The sequence below is a fragment of the Triturus cristatus genome, chromosome 2_1, assembly GCF_964204655.1.
Source record: "Triturus cristatus chromosome 2_1, aTriCri1.1, whole genome shotgun sequence".
Classification (NCBI taxonomy): domain Eukaryota; kingdom Metazoa; phylum Chordata; class Amphibia; order Caudata; family Salamandridae; genus Triturus; species Triturus cristatus.
This window is the reverse complement of record NC_140581.1, coordinates 594,211,904-594,233,060: the sequence shown is the minus strand read 5'-3', so window position 1 is coordinate 594,233,060 and position 21,157 is coordinate 594,211,904. Positions and strand designations below refer to the sequence as shown.

The 21,157-nt window shown below is 47.0% G+C and overlaps 1 protein-coding gene across 2 annotated transcripts in view; it reads left to right on the top strand.

The window, feature by feature from the left end:
• GLRX (glutaredoxin) overlaps positions 1-21,157 on the top strand; it is a 97,903-nt gene that overhangs the window by 65,026 nt on the left and 11,720 nt on the right. Inside the window, exon 2 of one of the 2 annotated variants that reach the window (XM_085632500.1) lies at positions 14,497-14,616. The exons of the other annotated variant lie outside the window; for it this stretch is intronic. Within the exon in view, the coding sequence (XP_085488626.1) occupies positions 14,497-14,610 (114 nt within the window). The 3' untranslated portion in view covers positions 14,611-14,616. The remainder of the gene's footprint in view (positions 1-14,496; positions 14,617-21,157) is intronic. 2 annotated transcript variants of the gene reach the window in all.

Here is a 21,157-nt window from a genome sequence, read left to right as displayed (position 1 = left end):
AGGGTTGGTCAGTCAACACAAAAAGAGTCCACATCTCAGTATCCCTGGCCATTTTGCTGCCAGAGACCCCCCGCCCCCCCCCCCCCCCCCTCCCCACATGGTGAGGAGCTCACTGGCACTCTCGTCCTCCCTCTCCTCTAGTTTGACTGCGTGACACCTCGGCAATGGCAACAAAAATTGTCTAGATAAATAGTTCTTGTCCCCTGTTAGACAAATTCACTCCATCCTTGAGATATAACTCTGCATTGGATACCTGAATCACATTGTGCTTGATCGTGTGCAGTGAGGAGCCTGCCAATATCTTAGCGACTGCATGATTCAATTTCTTTACTGATCCGTTCTCTGCTTGAAAAGGTGCGCCCTTGAGCCACACCTGACGTGGTATTACCTTGATCCACCCAAGCCAGGCCTTGTACCCCCTGCTTGACCTGTGGCAACTCTGAACGAGTTCTAAAAGCCCAATTCACACCTTTTAAATTCAAAATCTATCATATGACTAATTTTAAGGTTTATGTTTTCTAGAATTTATAATCTCATGGAGTATGCATTGAAAGATGGGAAACTGTAGATAGAAGTTCCACCTATGGGTCAAAATGTTGTTCGATTCTATCATAATGAATTGCGATCAAGCATCGGCGCTTGCAGATCACTTCTGTTTTTGCACACCTTGGTTGCAGTTGGGTGCATAGAAAAATTCTGCATGGGGCTCTTGGTGTTTTTATTCCCTCTATGCAAGGGAGTCCATTTACCACCACATTAAAAGGTTGTCAACACGTGTCATTGTAAGCACGTTTCACTGTGAAACAATTGAAGGAGTGACAGCCATTTCGTACTGACCTGCCACACGGAGTCAGTGGCACCATTTTTTTGCAAGGCAGTAAGAAGTCTGAGCAATAAAATACACCCTCGCTTTGAACTATGTGGCTGCCCCTGTGTAAGTTGATGAAGCGTGCAATCCTTGCCCGTTCAAGAAATGGCTGCTGGAGTTGTTCTTTAGGAAAGTTCCTTCCTTCCTTCAATTCCTTCTCATTTCTACTTTTCATTTTTTTCTTCCAGTTTTCTTTCCTCCATTGTTTTAGGCTCTCCTTATATTTGCCTTTCACTTACATTTTCGTTACCATTTTTTTAGTTTCTCTTTCTCTCTGTAACCATGTTTGGCAACCTTGCCACCCCTTGGCGCCCTCGTGTCGTCTTCTTTCTTGTGTGTTCTTTTTTAGCCTCTGTTGTTGTCTTATCCCCCCTCAAGCTTATAAAGCGGGTCCTTGGCTATCCTGCATGTATGCTCTGTTAAAGGGCTCTCTATCTAGGATACATTACCCAAAGAGTTATCGTCATACGCTATTTTGTTTGACTCAGTTAATGTTTGTCATGCATATGATTTGGAAACATTGATCAGGCTTAGGAAGCAAAACTAAAGACAAAGGTTTAAGCCAAAACCCTCTGACACCTCTCTTGCCAGGTTGATTAAAGACTGTAGTGACAAGGCAGATTTCATGGGTCTGAAATACTTCGAATAACCAACCTGGAGCGAAGTTGTGGCTTCGGTCCTGCAGGGGGCGCCCCTGTACCTGAAATGTTCAGTTGGTTCTTGGTGGAAGATGCATGCTGTAAATGAGACTAGCGTGTGATTTGATCCAACTGAAGAATGAAATCCAGTGCTCTGCGAGTAGGAAGATAAACATATCCAACAAGCAGGGCACAAGTCCTGAAAAAAGAAGTGGGGGGGGGGACGCTGACATTACGACAGGAAGCCACGTCATGAAAGGTGGCATGCACCATCAGACTCTTTGCCTCCCCTCGCTCACCCCTTAGATGCGATTGCATCAGAGAAGCCAGCGCGTGAGCAGCGATCTCGCCTCAGAGAGGCCAAAGAGTGAATGTGTGGCTCCATTTGCTCCAGTTATCGAGCACCCGGTAAAATAAGTGGGGGGGGGGGGGGGGGGGGGGAACGCCGGCCACCCGCGTGGTACCCAGGCCCGGTTCTATAGGGTGGGCCAGGCCCACCCAAACATGAGCCTTGGCCCTCACAGTGAATCTGCCACCTCTGTACAACAACAATAAAAACTGTTCCGATAACTTGTGATTTACGATCCTGCTGCAGAGCAACCATTTGTCTGTTGGCAGTTTTTAAATGAAGATAAACTGGATTTTATGGGAATAGCTCAGTGGGGACTACCTCTGTCACAGAGATCCCTGTGTTACATGCAGTTCAGAAGTTACTATCCTAACATAGGACAGTGACCTATGAACTATCATCAAAGAGCTGCATGCAAACTTCGCTTTTTTGTGTTGTGATATAGTTAGAACTTCTCATATCTTTCATTATTCTAATGTTATTAAAAATAGCTTGTTTGGGCAGTTATACCTTTTTATCAGTAAAGCCAACCCTCAACCACTGGAGTACTCTTTAAATCCTGAGTTTGTTCTCCTCCAGACCAAACCCCCGTAAAGAATTTTGCCCACCAGTATGGATGAAGTGATTTCTACACCTTGTAATCCTCATTGGCTTATGTGACATTCAGCGTAAACTGATTTATTGTCTCTGTATAATGTGTGCTGTGATATAAAGTACTGTGACACCCTACACTCGTATGAGTAGCGCTATACCACTAATGGAATGGATATGAGAGAGGGGCAACGGTGAGATGAGGGACACTAGTGGAGAGTGGCAGTGAGGGAATCCCAGGAAGAGGTCATGGGGTGGGGGGAACTACAGAGAGATGAGGGGCACTGGTGGAGGGTGGCAGTGAGGAAATCTGAGGAGGAGGTTATGGGGTGGGGGGGAACTACAGAGAGATGAGGGGCGCTGGTGGAGGGAGCAGTGAGGGAATCTGAGGAGGAGGTCATGGGGTGGGGGGAAACTACAGAGAGATGAAGCGCACTAGTGGAGGGTGGCAGTGAGGGAATCCGAGGAAGTCATGGGGTGGGGGAAACTACTGAGCGATGAGGGGCGCTGGTGGAGAGTGGCAGTGAGGTAATCTGAGGAGAAGGTCATGGGGTTTGGGGGAGCTACGGAGAGATGAAGGGCACTGGTGGAGGGTGGTAGTTAGGGAGACTGAGGAGGCGGCCATGAGGGGGAGTGGCTACGGAGAGATGAAGGGCACTGTTGGAGGGTGGTTGTTAAGTTATCTAGAGAAAGAGGTGGAAAAAGAGGCCAAAAAGACTTTTGCACCAACACTAAAGCCGGCCCTGTCATGGCCTTTCTGTTTTTGTTTAATTAAGTCAGGTGATTAGGACAACTGTGGAGCATACTTTAGCATGCTAATTACATTTACTGCTATATTCAATGTTTCAAGTTTGAAGGTGATTTTACTATTGTTTTTTACTGTGAATAATGAAAGTGGTACTGAATGGTGGCTGATATGGGGCTGGGTCCCAAGGTCAGCTGTGAGATAAGGTGTAATGGAGAGGGGTGGTAGAAAAGTGGATAATCAAGCCTGTAAGGGAGTGCGCTGCACATTCCGGGGTCAGGTGGAGGTAGTAATGAAGAGAGTTTCTCCCTGAAGGCTCGCACAGAGGGAGCCCGAGTAGAGTCACTTGCTAGATACTCCCACCTTAGCAACCTCTTCCCATCAAAGGGACATTATAATGGAAGGTAAAGCACTTTTTGAGAGTGATAACATTTAGAAAGAGACTTGGAAAAGAGTGTGTTTTACTGTACCTTGTAAGACTAAGGAGAGATAAAAGAAGGGCCAGAAGCAGGCCTGGCTAGATATATAGGCAATAAATCGGGCCAGCAGTGACCCACTCGAATGTACCCTTGGCCCAACCAAACAAAAATTCCTGGAGCCGGGCCTGGTGGTACCCCGACTCGAGCCCTGCCAACAAGGCATTCATTTTTGGTGTTTAGTCATTCGGTTCTTATATTGTATAGTAAAGTAAATCTGTGCTGCTGGTCTGTAAGCGCAGGAGGGTGTGAGCTTCTGCAAGCACACAGCTAGAGAACACTAATGAATGGAAGGAAGTGTCATGTTTAATATTGTACTACGGGAGCAGGACTATCGGTGTACTTTTAAAACTTGCGTGTTGAAATGCTCTAGTTTAAACGAAGTACCATATCAGGTTCTTGTGCTGGTGCAGAATGGAGGCTGTTTTCCTGTTTTGAAGAAATCGCACTGTCTGCCGCGTATGCACTAAATGTAGCGCGGTCGGTTAGTGCACGCGCTGCAGCTAGAACACATGGCCTTAAACAGCAGAGCAGTAGTTACACTCCGTGTCTCCAAGCTGCAATGTCTGGGGCTCATTTAATATTCTGCTGTGTTACCTAGTAAGTGCTTACGTTTGAGACGGAGTCATTACTTGAAAAAACGAGGGCAGAGAATTAAAATCCGCTGCATAGAATTTTTTTATACACTTGGATGTGATCATTTGGGAGTTGTTGGATGAATAATTAAGAACTGTACACAAACACGGGGTTGTGTAATGCAGGCCTGGCTCTAGGATTTTTTCTCCGGGAGGGCCGTGAGGAAGCGTGGGTGGGCCATGAAGATGAATGGGTACTGGCCAAAAAACAACACAGTATTTAATCTGTCTGCTGTTTTAGGTACTGGCATCTGTTCGCGTCTGACATTTTTAACACAATCAGCACCAAAGGATAGGGTGACCAGATTCTCAAAACAAAAAACTGGGACAGTTCATAGACCTAGAAGTAGAACTACAGTTCGCAGTTTTGGTCGACATAAAAGTAGGACTATTTGATAGCTGTCATAGACATAGAAAATGGAATAAAATGACAGCCGCCTCCACAGACACAGATTAAGAAATACAGACAAATCAGATGTGTGACACAGACACCAATGGATTTTTAAGCTAACAGCATGTGCATTATAGGATGTTGGGTTTTTGCTTTAACAATGCCAAGAACGGCATACTAAATAGTAACTTACACTAGCAAAAATGGCTAAAAAGCTTGTCCCATGCCAGAAGTGGGGAAGGGGAAGAAGGGAGAGAAAGAGAGACAAAGGGTACTATAATGCGGGAAGGGCTGAGGAGGTAGGGCTGTCGGTGTCTGAGGGGAGGGATGAGACAAGACCAGTCTGTGTGTCTGAAATGAGGGGAGGACTGAGCAAACGCCTGTCTGTGCCTCTGAGGTGTGGGATGGGCTGTGACTATAGGCCTGTCTCTGCCTCAGATGAGGGCGGGGGGGGCGGGGACTGTGGCATTTCTCAGGCACAAGGTTAACTCTAAAGTAGAAGAAGTATGTTACTGGTGATGTCCACTCTGTGCACGCTGCTGTCGTACATATGTGTCTCCAGTTGAGCAGCTTTAAAAACGCCTCTAATACTGCGTATGCATCCACTCTTAGCTGTGATAAAACCCATGAAATCATAGTGCTCAAAAACATTTTCCCGAGTGCATTTTGGGAAGTGCCTTTCTTCAGGGGGCAGTTACTGTCCATTTACAAGCCAGCATTTTTGGTTGTCTGGTAGAATCGCCCGGTGCCCAGCTTCCTCCCAAGTAGGTGGTCTAAGTAGTGCGAAGAAGAGTACTACATCACAGATGTGTTGCAGGTCACAGCAAGCAGAGCTCGCCTCCGATTCTGTGTATCTCACACAACCTTGTCCCATGAGACAACTGCACTCGTAGACGTCTCACCGCTTCTAGGTCACACAGGGCCTTCAGATGTAGTAGAAATACTACCCGAGCAGACTTGGAGGCTGCAGTAACTTGACCACATCACCAGTCGTGCACAATACCCGACGATTCTCCCCACACTCCCTTCAATCACTCATGCACCCTGTGCCATCCCTGCGCTCCGAAAAAGGGCAGCTTGCTGACGTCCCATACAGCACTCTACAAATACCAGGTGACATGACAGAAGTACCCAGGCTTTAAGCAGGATGAAAAAACTGGGAGGTCTCTCAAAGGGGTGTGTCCGAAGTAATTAAGGAAGTGGCTTAAAACACATATGCTAAAAAATCTATGTTTACCATAGTCTCCCGCCCAAAACATTTGCTGCTTCTGTCATTGTATTCAGATAAATAATACAAAATGTACAGTCCTGCCAAGTATCACGCATCAGGTTTGAGACTAACTCATTTCATTGTGGTATTCCGCATTACTGTACTGAAATGCATTGTCATGCATCTACATAGTCACCCTCTCAAACTGCTGCCTAAAAGTGTGGCAGCTGGCAGCGTGCACGCTCACTGCTACAATGTATGTAGCATAAATCATTCTCCTATTGTGTGCTGCCGCCACTGGGGGACGTCACATCCTGCTGCCAGCCAGGAGTTCCGTTTGTTGCAAAGGGCTGGCTATGCAGGCTGAGCCAAATTCAATCACGGCACTCATGAGCCTCGCGCTGCTGGCTACAGCTCGCATTGGCCTGGGCCACGGCCAGTGTGCTGTCAGCCCCCATCCCCTGCTGAATTAAATTAATCATTGCCTTACATAGCCGAGAGAGACGTAGAGGTTTCAGTGACCGTCACCCGGGTGACCCGCTAATTGTACGGTGTGATCGCCTTAGTTGGTGACACTCATGGCTCCCTGTGAATTGCAAAGTATGACTCCCTGCACAGCCTGGACCACACAGCCTGGAGGCGCTGATAGAGCAGCAAACCCGAATTGCCGGGGCACGCAGTGGCTCGCGGCCTGAGCCTGCCAGTGTCTGCAGCCAGGCCAGCCTTGGCAGAGTATGTTCCAGCCCATGGCAGCGCGCAATCAGGCAGCTGCAGCGCCTGCCAGTGTTACTCAAAACTGTGAAATGGGTGGCAAGACTGGTGCCACATGAAGTGTGTTTTATGTTGTTGGGTCCTCTCTAACATGGGTTCTCTGTTGGGCTGGGTCCCTCACATGACGTCAGAGAGTGGCCACGAGTCCTGATGTTCTCCTGACTTTAGTTGGCGGGGAAAGAGGGGGGGGGGGAACCGCAAAGGCTGGCAATCTTTATGTTGATTTTTCCGCTGGCCCATCCAACAACAGTAGCCACCAGAGTGTTAGGGCCTCACACATCTTTTTTGGGCTGGGTCCCACCTTGGAGCAAAGCACATGGTCACTCATGTGACGTCAGACGGTGGCCCGAGTCCTGATGTTCTCCTGACTTTAGTTTTCAGGGAAGGAGGGGGGGGGCACCACAAAGGCTGGTAATCTTTATGATGTTTTTCTGCTAGCCTATCCAACAACAGTAGCCACCAGTGTTAGGAGGGCCTCACACATCTTTTTTGGCTGGGTCCCACCTTGGAAAGAGGCCCTAGACTGAGTGATGCTCTCTGTGCAGCATCATTAATTACGAGGGAGGAACCAGAGGGTCCAGTATAAGTCAGCAAAGGCTGAAGGTACAAGCCTCAAATAACAAACCACCACAAACACACAAAAAAAAAACTGCTCCTGACTTAGTGTGCAGAGAGAGCCTTGATTTTAATATATTACTAGGGAGTTTCCTGATATTTGTACGATTCTAAGTATATATACTTAGACATGAGTATAAATGAAAGTTTTTTTGACCATTTTTTCTTATGCTTTGCAGCAGTTAACGTAGAGTTTCTAGTTGCTCAAATGGGTGTCATATCTGACATTTTTAAGTTTCCCTCGTTTTCATAGCTTTATTTTGCTCGTAAGAAAGTGTCACTCAGTCGTTAAAATGTCACTCATAATTACTCTGAAATTATGAAAATGTCACACATAGAAATCTGAAACCTTTGCAGCTATGCATGTAGCATTACACCTACAACAAGCCAGGACTATTCGCTTTGTCAGTTGTTCTTAGCTGCATAAGATAAATAAGCAACAAACTTGGGCTTCATTGTACATAACATTGAAAATGCTTCAGTTCTGGGATGATGAGCGAACAAAAATGAAGATCCCAATAGAGACCCGTCTCAGCACCTGTGCTAAGTAAGCAGAGAAATCGACTCGGTTTTTAAATTAGTTTCAGTGCGAGACACTATTTAAAAACCGATACATTTCTTCGTTTAATCCGGGCACTACACAAAAACCGGGACATTTCTGTAATTAGGAGCAAAGTGTCGGGACACCGGGACACTGCTCTGAAAACCCGGACCATCCGGGGGAAATCGGGACGTCTGGTCACCCTACCAAAGGAGCTACATACTTTGCTTTCTCTGTGCTTCCGGCTTTTGGGAGGGGAGGGGAGGGGAGGGATGCTGCTTATCAGAACCTTAAGATGCAGAACTTTGAGTGCAGCATGCTCCTGGTCATGGGCAGCAGCAGAGATGTTTCTGCTTCTGCGCAGGGCCTCTTTATAGCTTTACATTTTTTAATTTTTTTTTAACTTTAGCAGCTTTTTACTTTGCCAAGCAATGACGTTTAAAAATGGGATGCATTAAGCCCAGAATCATAATTCAGTTGTCAGAAAATCCATGCTGGTCATTTGTGCATCATGGCAGCCAATAAACTCTGCTGACTTCACACCTCTCCCCAGGCCTGAAAGTATCCTATGTCAATGGTGTAAATCGTAAAAAAAACGAGAAGAGAGCCCCCGGAGCTGCACACCCCGGGGAAACAGGGTGAAAAACACTTGTATTAAAGTTCTGAATGGCCTGCGGGGGAGGGGGGGGGGGGTGTTACAGGGTATCCTTGGGTTTTGCACACCCTCTAGAACTGGGCTTGTAGTGTATACAGGAGTGTGTAGTAGGCTTGTGGCATAGTGAAGGCAGCAGTAGTCATGGGGGTTGGGGGGATACGGTGAAACATGAATTTGTTTGTTTCCGTGTGCTGCCTGAATGGGAGATGAGAGCCATGCGACGCAGTGAGCGCATAAAAAGCTCCCAGTAGGACGTTTGAGTGGTAATGAGGCCACTTTGGAGAGCAATTCATTATTTTCCATTTTGAACAATAATCATTCTCGCGATATTGGAGTACAAGTGTAGAAACCCACCCCTGGGGGCGCTAGTAACAGGAAGCGGAGCTTGAGCGCGATCCCCTATCCATACAGAAATCTAACTGTTTACAGAGAGAGTAACAATCCGAAGATGTAAAATAGCAAATTAGGACTCCTTTTTTTACGAATAAGGAAAAGCAGGACATTACTGAGACATTGTTCTGCTCACGTATACTTGTTGAGACTGATGTGTGTTCGTTTGTCTGTCCATTAGTGGATCTATGATGGAGAAGATTTGGGGCCGCAGCAATGTGGATGTAGTGTCCTGAGAAATGAGGCACTAGGACCCCGAGGAGGGCAGAGGGCAGGAGAGGTCACCGGACACCAGTTCCGGTCAAGGGGTGAGGGGCAGGATATACACAGGAAGCGGGGGACGAGGCAGGACGTGCAGCATGCTGGCTGCAGATACATATGCATGCAATAAATAATAGAAACTGACCTGGCTGCGTGGTGGTGATTGCTGAGACGCGACGCGACAACTGGCGACGAGGCGGGATCGAAATCCACGCGTCGCGGCGACTGTCGGAGCCCACCCGGTCGCGGAACAAAATTCGGAGCCAGGAGCCCACCCTGGTCCGAAGCGCCAGCAGAAGAAAACATCGTTGCGGGAGCCCACCCCGGCGCTGCTAACAGAAGTAAGAGCAGCGCGATAGTGAAACTGAAGGAAAGATTAAGATCCCTCCCGTGCGTGAGCTTCAACGAACTCTCGCGAGAGGAGGCGGCCATCTTAAAGTCAGGCGAATTGAGCCAATCAGCGCCCAAGATAGACGGCGGCCATTTTAAAAGGTCAGGCAAAGTCCCGAACAGCGCGAAATCGCGCGAGAGTGCGGCGGCCATCTTGGAGTCAGGCAATTTGGGCCAATAGGAGCACAGGAAGGCCGGGAGGCCATTTTAGAGTCAGGCAAAAAAGGAAAATAGACGAAAAAGGTCCAAATAAGGAGAAAACGACAAGAAAAAGGTGCCAAAGAAAGGAAATAGCACCAGAGGAACAAGAAGGAAGGAGAAAGAAGGCAAGAAGTACATAAATAAAACAAAGAAAGGAAGAATATGGGTGACGAAGAAACAAGGAGCACACAAGCTGTGTTCCGCAGGCCGCTGCCATTCAACATGTCGGAACCGCAAGCAGGCATCAGATGGGAGAGATGGCTACGACAATTTGAACGATACATGCGCGCGACGGACGTCGCAGAGAGCAAACAATTAGATCTGCTGGTCAACCTTGCCGGAGACGAAATAGAAGACTTAATGATGACACTACCAAGTGAAAAGACGGCGGATTACAAAGGCGCGAAAGCGTGCCTCACAGAGAAGTTCGACCCCCAACGCAACATCGATTTTGAAAGGTACACGTTCCACACAGCATGCCAGCAACCAGAAGAAAGCATGGATGACTTCGCGACAAGGTTGCGGAAGTTGGTGACATACTGCGAATTTGATAAATTTGACAACGAAGAAGCAATACGAACGCGCCTCATCGTAGGGTGTTTATCAGTAGAGTTCAGAGCACGCATCCTAAAAGAACCAACAACACTTGAGAAAATACTGACGATGGCCCGCACAGAAGCACGGGCCACGCAGCATGCCAAACAAATACAAATTGGAAAAGAAAAGGGAGAAGCGATGGCACATCGGATGACGGAACATTTCAAAAAGAACGACAACAGGGAGCAACAACATCACAGGAAACAAGCGGTCCCATGCTACAGATGCGGCTTTGACTTCCCACACGTTGGCACCTGCCCAGCAATGGGCCAGAAATGCAGAAAATGCAATAGGGACAATCACTTCGCAAGCACCTGCATGAGCAGGCAATTTAGGAACGAGAGGGGACGAACAGCAAGACAAGGGACAACAGGCACCAGACACGCCAGACATATGGAGACAGCAGAGAGAGGCTCGTCGGAAGAGTCGGATGAACAGACGACGGCTGGGAGAGAAGCACGGCTATACCTCATGTCCGACACACCCAAAGAAGGAAGACAGCAGGAACACATCCAGCTGGTGGAGAAACAGCAAATAAAAAAGACGGCCACAGTAGACATCGACGTCGGGCGCCACAGAACAACGTTTGTGCTAGACAGTGGTGCCACATGCAACATAATGTGCATGTCCGAGTACATGAAAATGAGAACAAGGCCAACGCTATCGCCATCAACAGTAGATGTGTTCACGTGGGGATCAAAGACACCAGTAGAAAACATGGGCAAGTTCACTGAGACGCTAACATATCAGGACGTGACGCGTCAGGAAGAAATACATGTGCTGAAAGGGGACATCCCAGCGCCCTGCCTGCTGAGTAACGTCACGGCACAAGTCATGGGGCTGTTGGCGATGACGTACCACATGACAGAAAAAGAAAACATACTGCAAGAATATCAAGAAATACTGCAGGGACTGGGGAAGCTAAAAGACAAACAGGTCACCCTACACATAAATGAAGCGGTGAGACCAGTGGCACAGCATCACAGGAGAGTGCCGATCCACCTACAACCGCAAGTGGAGGAAGAAATAAATAACTTACTGCAGCAAGACATAATTGAGCCTGCAGACGGGCCAACACCGTGGGTATCACCGATTGTGGCAGTCCCGAAGAAAAATACGTCCAAAATAAGGATCTGTGTGGACATGAGACTACCGAACACTGCAATATCGAGGGAACGTCATCCAGGACCTCATCTGAACGACATGATCAGCAGGCTGACAGGGGCGTGCCGATTCTCAAAGCTAGATCTATACAAAGGGTATCACCAACTAGAGCTGGACCCACAGTCGAGGTACATAACAACATTTTCCACACACCTAGGACTATTCAGATAAAAACGGCTCAGTTTTGGTATCTCGTCAGCGGCCGAAATATTTCAGGAGACAATAAGACAGGTGATACGACCAGTACACAACAGTTTCAATTACAGTGACGACATCCTAGTGTTTGGGAAATCAGACGGAGAACATGACAGCGCCTTAAGGCAAGTGTGCAAACATCTAAAGCAGGCTGGACTAACACTAAATGGAGAGAAGTGCGAGCTAGGGAGAACAGAACTGATTTTCTTCGGACACATATTCTCGGAAAAAGGGATGAGGCCTGATCCCAGCAAAGTGGAAACGCTAAAGAAGACAAAGCCACCGTCAGATGTGGCAGAAATAAGGTCATTCCTAGGCCTGGCAAGCTACTGTGCCCGATACATACAAGACTTTGCCACAGTGAGCACGCCGCTGAGAGAGCTAACAAAACAGGGCCAGAAATTTGTCTGGTCTCAAGAGTGCAATGAGTCGTTCGAAGAGATCAGGAAGGCTGTGATGACGGCGGAGCACCTCGCATACTTCGACCCTCGGCTCTGCACCGAGCTGACGGTTGACGCCAGCCCAGTGGGGTTAGGTGCAATATTAGCACAACACCTGCCGGGAAAGGAGTCACCAAGGAAGATTGTCTCATATGCCAGCAAAAGCTTGACAGACATTGAGAAGGCGTACTCCCAGCCGGAGAAAGAAAGCTTGGCGGTGGTATGGGCATGCGAGCATTACCACATGTTTGTGTACGGAAAGCCGTTCACCATCATCACGGACCACCAAGCACTAGTAACAATTTACGGCAACCCAGCAGCAAAGATGCCGCCCCGCATTGAGCGCTGGGGCATCAGACTAATGGACTACGACTTCAAAATTGTCCACAAACCTGGGAAAGAGCATAATCCAGCCGACTACATGTCACGGCATCCGCTGCCACATGCAGAAAAAAAGGCCTCAATGGCCGAAGAATACTTAAACTTCGTGCTAAAGCAAAGCACGCCGGCACCAGTAACTCTAACAGAGATAGAGAGAGAAACGGAAAAAGATGACACACTGCGAGCGGCCCAAGAAACGACGAGACAGCAAAGATGGAGACATATAAACAACAACTGCACATGGAAGGGAGGAGTACAAAAGGAGGAGATGCTGGCTCTACAGAAAATAAGTGGGGAACTCTCGGAGACAAACAGCGGAATAGTAATGAGGGGCACCAGGATAGTCATTCCACGTTCGCTACGACGCCAAGTGGTCAGCATTGCACACGAGTCACACAGGGGCATTGTGGCGACAAAAAAACTGCTGAGAGAAAAGGTTTGGTTCCCGGGGTTAGATCGTCTAGTCGAAGATACGATAGCGGCCTGTCACCTCTGTCAAACGACGGGTCCGCCTGCAAGACAAGAACCACTGCAAATGTCGGAACTACCAAGAGCAGTATGGACAACAATGGCCGCTGATTTCTTTGGACCTCTAGACGCGGGAACTTACCTACTGGTCATAATAGATGAATACTCCAGATTCCCGATTGTGCGATCAGTCTCCTCAACGTCAGCAGCCGCAACGCTACCTGTTCTGGACGACATATTCGCAGCATGGGGCTCCCCGGAGACGTTGAAAACGGATAATGGCCCTCCGTTCTCAGGAGAGGAGTTCCGAAGGTTCATGGCTTACCTCGGAATACAGCACAGAAAGGTAACACCACTATGGCCGCAAGCAAACGGCATGGTCGAAAGATTTATGGGAAACATCAAGAAGGCAGTTCAGAGGGCGAAACTGTCGCAGATTTCCCTAGGACAAGCACTATGCCAAATGCTGAGGGATTACAGAAACACGCCTCATGGATCTACAGGGAAATGCCCGGCGGAGCTAGTACTAGGGAGGACAAGCAGAACAAGGCTGCCGCAGATAGAAGGACTGGCCGCGCCGGGGCACGAAGGCGTGGCAGCAAAAGATGAGGCAGCCAAGAAGAGAATGAAGGAATATGCTGATGGAAGACGACATGCCACCAAATCACACCTCCATGAAGGAGACACTGTCATTGTACGACAGAGACAACAACGGAAGTCGGACAGTGCATTCGCCCACGACCCATTGACGATAACACAAGTGAAAGGAACCATGATAACAGCAGAATCAGACAGCAGGCGAATCACAAGGAACAGCTCACACTTCAAAGGCTTAAAAGAAGAAAAAGAGGAAGAACACGCAACAACGAAGGAATGCAATGGAGCAGGTGTCGCAGAAGCAACAAGGCCAAAGGAGGGCCAAGGACAGGTGGAGAGGCCAAGAAGAGACATTGTGAGACCGAAGAGACTAATAGAGGAAATGTGAAATGCCGCTCTAGGCAGCATCTCACGGGTCACATCAGTCGACAGTTCACATCCTGCAACTGACTACAAAAGAGACTGTCCCATTTTACTACCAACGAATGCTACTGTCGTAATGCCTTTGTGACAAAGGGGGGAGATGTAGTGTCCTGAGAAATGAGGCACTAGGACCCCGAGGAGGGCAGAGGGCAGGAGAGGTCACCGGACACCAGTTCCGGTCAAGGGGTGAGGGGCAGGATATACACAGGAAGCGGGGGACGAGGCAGGACGTGCAGCATGCTGGCTGCAGATACATATGCATGCAATAAATAATAGAAACTGACCTGGCTGCGTGGTGGTGATTGCTGAGACGCGACGCGACAGTGGACAGAATCATGTACCAAGTCCCTGACCTATTCTCCCCATAATAAAACCTTAAATACCGATCTATCGTTTCTCGCGTTCTACCACGGCTCAATGTGAATACTCCAAGCGTGTTTCCTCCCCTGCTTTAACATCGATTTATAATGCATCCATTTCTCTTCTCTTGTTGTTTGGGTTTAGGTGCCTCGCGTTTTCATTGGCGAAAAGAGCGTTGGTGGCTGTTCAGACGTGACCGAGCTTGTGAACAGCGGGCAGCTCCAGCCAATGATCCAAGCCATTGGAGCCCTCCAGTAACAAATGGTAGGTGGAGAGCATTAGTGGGCCCAGACTCTAAGCGTCTTGAACATGTTTTCTCACCGCACCATATGGCTGTCCCCAGGGATTTAAGTGGGGGGAAAAAACTAGGGGTGCTCTAAAAGGGGCGGGGCAAACCCCTTAAAGGGGTGATGCCTATCCAAGTAGGGCCATGGTTAAAACCAACTCCATTCTGCCGATTGCTGGAAGAATTAGCCCCCCCCCCCCGAAATATTTATTAGCATCCCCTCTCCCACCCCCCAAAATTTGGCTCTAGCTGCGCCTGACACCCAACATCCAAATACCAATATTATTATTTTATCTGTTGTTTGATTTCAGTGAGGATACGTGTAACAATGCCTCCAGTGCTTAATTTGTCAAAAAAAACTTAGTGCCGGGGCCCTTGACAGTAGGACACTAGAGCTTGCACCATCCGTTGCTCCTGGCAGCACTGCCAATGACAGCACCAACACACTATTAATCATCACACTCTTAAAAGTGTGACAGTTTATACTATTACAGGCCCCCAAAGCTATAAGAATAGCTTTGGAGGCAAATACTGATCATTGGAAATTGAAAATAAAATAATAAACAGAAGTTGTTGTGCTCGTACCTAAATTGGCAGACACCACTACCATGTGGCATACAGTCATAAGCCCCGGTGCTGGCAATTAAGTGCCTGTGCTGTGCACCGGAAAGCACCGGCACAAATTAAGCACTGAATGCCTCCATATTAGTACACATGCAAACTATGCTTCCGGTTGTTCTCCACCGTGCCCTGAAGCTGGGGGAGCACAAACCACCACCTAACACGTTCTCAAGTTCGAGAAAAAAAAGGAGCATGCCAATTGGCCCTTATGGGAAATTGTCATATTACATTGCGCATGAAGCAGTCACTGAGCACAACCACTACACGGTTTAAAAGAATCACAGCCCCATGCTGTCACTGACTTAGTGAGTATACTGATAACAGAGTTTGAACGCTAGGTTAGCCATGTTAGCCTTCCATCCGTCTGAGGTCTGTAAACTGATTATTTATACAATCAAAACACTTATTTATTGCACTTAAAAGCGCCAGAAATGAAGTATGCATTGCCACTCTAAAAACAAGCTTTTAATATGCATCTCTTTGAACCTGTTCATGACTTTGACTAATTCATTGCCTTTTTCATATTAATGCCAGTCAAATGTATACATAAGACGCCAGGTGTGCAACGCCCATTGGGCTCAAAGGGCTTCAGCCACCCCTCTCCGCCCGTCGTGTGTGTCAGCCTGGCTAAGCCAGCTTCCCGGGCTGGCGGCCGTCTTCTTGCAGCCGCACCCGAGTACTTCACAGGTCTTTAAAAGACCATTCACTTGTTAACTAGGCTTTGTTGTGTTTTCACCCCTTCTTAGAGCCCCTGCATCTCCACTCTGCATATTGCTGGAAGAATTAGCCCCCCGCGACATTTGGCTCTAGTTGCGCCTCTGTAAGACGCTGTTGTGCCAGTGAAGATACAATTGTTCGCAGAAAATGCTGTCCCAGAGCCGTGAAACGAGGAATAAAAGGGTTCAGACATGTGCAAAAAAGTCCTGGGGTACCACATGATTAGCCTGACCTCTTACAGTAAACTGCACTCAGCCACCCCTGCTGAAAGTCCATTAAGACTCCACTCTGAAAGGATCATCATTAAGTACCAGGAGCTGGGAGTTCAGGTTACATTATGCTCTCCCTTGAAGGATCGCTCCTGCAGCCTGCAACCCCCTTGCTCCCTCTGACTGGATCGAGAGCCATGTGGTGGCGCGGTTTTCATGATCCACATAATAATGACCAGTGGTATGAAAACTGTGATGTAGAATAGAGTGGGCATCCTACCCTGAACGTGGGTGCATTCCTCATCTGAGTAGTCCTTCATTAACAAAGTCACTCACCAGCACTTTTGTCTGTTTTTGTTCAACAATCTAGGCATTGCTAAACACACTATTCACTCATAAATAAACGCAGACTCCATTCACAACAAGTCAAAGCCCTTTGTGAGGCCCGAAAATAGAGCCTGATAGAGACCTGTTTCGAGGCCCCCTGAAAATAACTGCCGGTGCTCAGACCCGGACAGACCCGGCCCACTTAAAGCCCTGGCTGTCACTAAATAAGGTTGCACCTCTCTTACCAGTACAGAGTTCCCTCAACACAGCTGACTTCAACATCTTTTTCAGTATTTAGTTTCAATTGTAATAAACATTGCTTTCTTTACAAGACAAAAAACCAGCTATACAAACAGACTTTTGCAACATTAGCGGAAAACGCATGGAGGTGAACAAGGGGACGCATGGCAATGTGGTGTAGATTCTTCAGCACTGATAGTTGTATTCTAACAGGAGTCCGAGACAGTTCAGCCTAGTTGTGTAATGCAGCTTTTGTGCTTGCTTCTTGTGATCTGTCGGGTATAACCAAGCAATTGCTTTGTTTACGATTGAATCAAAAGAAGCTAAATACATCAATCAACAAAAAATTAATCATAAAGGAAATTATATTTAAGAGGACTACATGAAAAAATAAACAGTGACAATGTGGTCCTCTTAAATATAATTTCCTTTATGATGAATTTTTTGTTGATTGATGTATTTAGCTTCTTTTGATTCAATCGTAAAACAAAGCAATTGCTTGGTTATACCCGACAGAACCATTGTATTTTATATCATTTATACCCAGGTTCTGAGGGACACAGGGTCACCCCATTGTTTATGAAATATGCTTCTTGTGATCAGCCTGTCTGAGGAAATATTGCTACCTTAAGTAACAAGAGCCAGAATGGAAGTCAGACTAAACACAGGAGGCCCAATTAGTTAATGGTAGGAAATCCACCTCTCTATACAGTGCACCACAATGGGGCACACTGTGTAGTGAGGTCGGGGAGACCCTTGTTCGTTTACAGAGGCAAAAGTAGATAATACTGCCACTCTTTATTGTGGTAGTGTGGGCGAGGAATAGGCTTATCAGAGGGTTGTGCTAAGCATTTGTTGTAGTAGCAGAGGCAATGAATGATGCACACACTCAATGAATGAAGTAGAGACCAAATTGGAAAAATATTACTTTTTTAATATAAATATCAATTTCGGGTACGAGGTAAATACTTTTTGCAATACAAGAAAATCACAGTAAATGCAATATCTACAGTTGTGCGCAATTATGTACAATACATTTCCTATTGAAGGAAAAAGGCAATTGGCAAAAGCAATGCAGTGCAGTTATTGTGCGGTTACCCGTTTGGAAATCAGAAGGTTCAGGGCCAAGGTCCAAAGTGCCAAGGCCAAGTTCTCTGGAGCTTCCTGAGTTTCTCAGGCAAGCAGAAACAAAGGGACCTTGTGGCTAGCTCACTATGAAGGAAGGGGGCCACTTGTAAAAGCAAAGGGGGGACTTGCAGGCAATTCTGAGGTCGCAAGGGCTCCGGGGCCTAAGGAGCACAGCTTGTTTGAAGGTGTCTCGGCCAGACGGGCTGGGTGTAGTGAAGATGTGCAGCTGGGCAAAGGTGCACAAAGTTGAACCTCTCTGTCAGTGACTGGCACCTTGGAGCAACAATTCTGGAGTCCTGAAGTTTCTCACCAGGTGCTGGCTTGCTGTAAAGTTGGAGTCCACCTGCACTCGGTTTTGTACGTTTTTGCCTCAAGGGGTCTGGTACCGTGGGTATTGGTGCCTTTCAGCTCTGGTGGATCCTGTGGCCTCAAGAGTTGGTGCAGAGGCCGAACTGACCCTCCAGATGAGGGGTACCTTTCGCTGGTACTCGAAGATGTTGGGCTGTTTGTTGTTTTTGGTGCCTGCTGCTGCAGGTAGCTAGTACCTCTATCTTAAGGGAGTTTTCTGGTGATTTGTGAAATGCTGATGAATTACCAGGGTTTGTGGAGGCCACACAGCAATGAGACGAGCTGGAGGACAGTTGTTGTAGAGTTCTGTAATCTGTCGTTTGCACCCAATGTCCACCATGAGGTCTGCAGTTCTCGGTCCAACAGCGTTGTTTTATTTGTCCTCTTCTTGTATCCATGGAAACTAAATTCAGGGTCTGGGGATGCCACCTTAATACTAAATTTAGGAGAGTTTACAAGGGAGCGACGGGTAGTGGCCAATGGGCCCCTTAACTGGGGGTGTCTACATCCTCTATTATGCCCACCTCCTGTGGGGGGGCGGCATAACCCTAGCCCTGATTAAAGATGCCCCACCATCTTCAAGATGTTAGCACTTAAAAATGTGCTTCCCCTCGCCTCCAGCACCTGAGGGGTGGAGTTGGCAGAGGGGGGCACCTCCTATTCTTTCTAAATTTTCCCACCTGTCTTTCTGCCAAATGTGATAAGAACAGGAGGGGGGCTGCTCCTTCTATCAGAAGAGGTTGGGGTCGCATTTCAAAGGAGGCAAGCCTTTGAAGTTTCCCGCCTCAGATGGCTCTTCCTGACTGGGGAAAGGTGTGAACACCTCCACCCAGGACAGGCTTTGTTCTCAACTTCTGGACACGCTGGCGCTCACCCCATGAGTTCAGAACTCTGTCTGGTGGTGGCAGGCTGGCTTAGACCAGTCGGCGACCACACTAAAGGTTGGTAGGTTTCAAGGCACCCCTTTAAGGGATCCTCTGTGTGCAATTTGTAATCTGACCATGGAATCAGTGCAGGTGTATTAGCATGAGATGTTTGATACCATACATCCCATAATACAGTGAAGCCATCATGGAGCTGAGGAACTCAAAATGACGAGTGTCCAGCCTATGTACTCTCTATGGTTTCCCTGTTCACGTACAATATCCAAGAATTGATTGACATGGATATTGCAGGGTCATATCTGCCCATGCAGATATGTCCTCACAGGAGATATAGTGCACCCTGCCTTAGGGCTATAAGGCCTGCCAGATGGATGTCTTGCATATCTATATCAGATGCAGTGTCTGTGGGCATGGCACACAGGAATGTGCTCCAAGTCGCCTGAGAGGACATTACGTTGGCACAATTTGTGCTGCTCCCTTTGGGGTCCCTCTTCAGTGCCAATGTCCTAGGTACCAGGTGTACCATTTACTAATGACTTAAAGGTGTACTGAAGTTGTTCCAATTGGGAAATAAAAGGTACAGTTTATGGAAAGAGCTTCTGGCACAAGGGGCCTAGTTGGCAGGGACACTGTGCACTTCCGGTCGAAATTACATCCTTTTCCAGGCAAACCATGTCCAATAGAGGCACTATCCTACACTAAGCATTATCACCAGGCATTCCTCTGAGACACAGTAAAAAGTGCCAAAGGTAATTTGGGTGATGATGACATCTAATATGGAAAGATTATATTCACAAATTTATATTTGGACATGGTCTGATTAGAACAGAGCTTGTTATGTTTACTATGGCATTGCCTACTACTCACCTCGGCAACCGCTATACTCCTCTGCAGAGTACCCCAAGGGCCTTTCTTCCCTCAGCCCTACGCTATTCAAAGCCTACAATGCACCTCTGATGAACATCACCCAGACCCATCGAATCAACATCATCTCCTATGCCTATTACACCCAACTCATCCTTTCCTTCAGTGTAACATCATGCACTTGGAGCAACTTCACCAGCTGCATTGCCAAAGTCTACAGCTGTATGAACACCAGTTGTCTGAACCTCATTTTTTTTAAATATCGAAGATCAATCTGGCGCTGGTATCCATACAACTAACAAATCCCTTAAATCTCAGTGTCTTGCACAACAATGGAAGTAGTTTTGATTACATAATGAGGCAGAGCAGCAGAAACATTAAAGCCCCCTTTTACATAAACACACCCCTAAGCCTACCTGGTGATCGCTTGAGAAAGTGCATGCATAATAGTACATTCTTTAATGCACCCAGAGCTTGTGTCTGTAAAGAAACTGCCTACCATTTCCTCACAGGGAAGAGGCAGTCTAAGGGCTAATGTAAAAAGCTATTTCGAGGTTGTAAATTTCAAAATTGGTTTTGGAAGGCATAACACATTTCTTCTTGGAAGTGGTATGTTTAGGATATCCCATCCAAATAACATTTTGTTATGGTATGTATTAATTGTTTTGCAAAAAAAATCCAGTTGCAGGACATTGTACAACTACAGAGTTAGTCGTACTACATTTGGGAGAGTAGCATCTCCTCCTTTACAAAAAAAAAACCTGCAGAAAGAAACTTTTGTTTGTAAATGCAGCCATGTTCCCTTTTAAATAAAAGTGTATGTATGTATGTATGTATGTATATATATATATATATATTCACTTAAAAAACCATAGGTTTCACACAAGTTATAGTTAGCTGTACATTTCACTCGTAAAAAACCAATGAAATTCCACGTTATAGTTAGATCAGGTAACTATAACTTGCGCGCCCACAATAAACTGCTGATGACGTCACATATTACATCACTTATGACATGGTCAGTGACATCACTCATGATATCAATGATGACATCTGAAATGACACATTGTCCATTGCGGTCGCGCAAGTTATAGTTACCTGATGTAACTATAACGTGGAATTTTATTGTTTTTTTACGAGTGAAATGTACAGCTAGCTATAACTTGTGTGAAACCTATGGT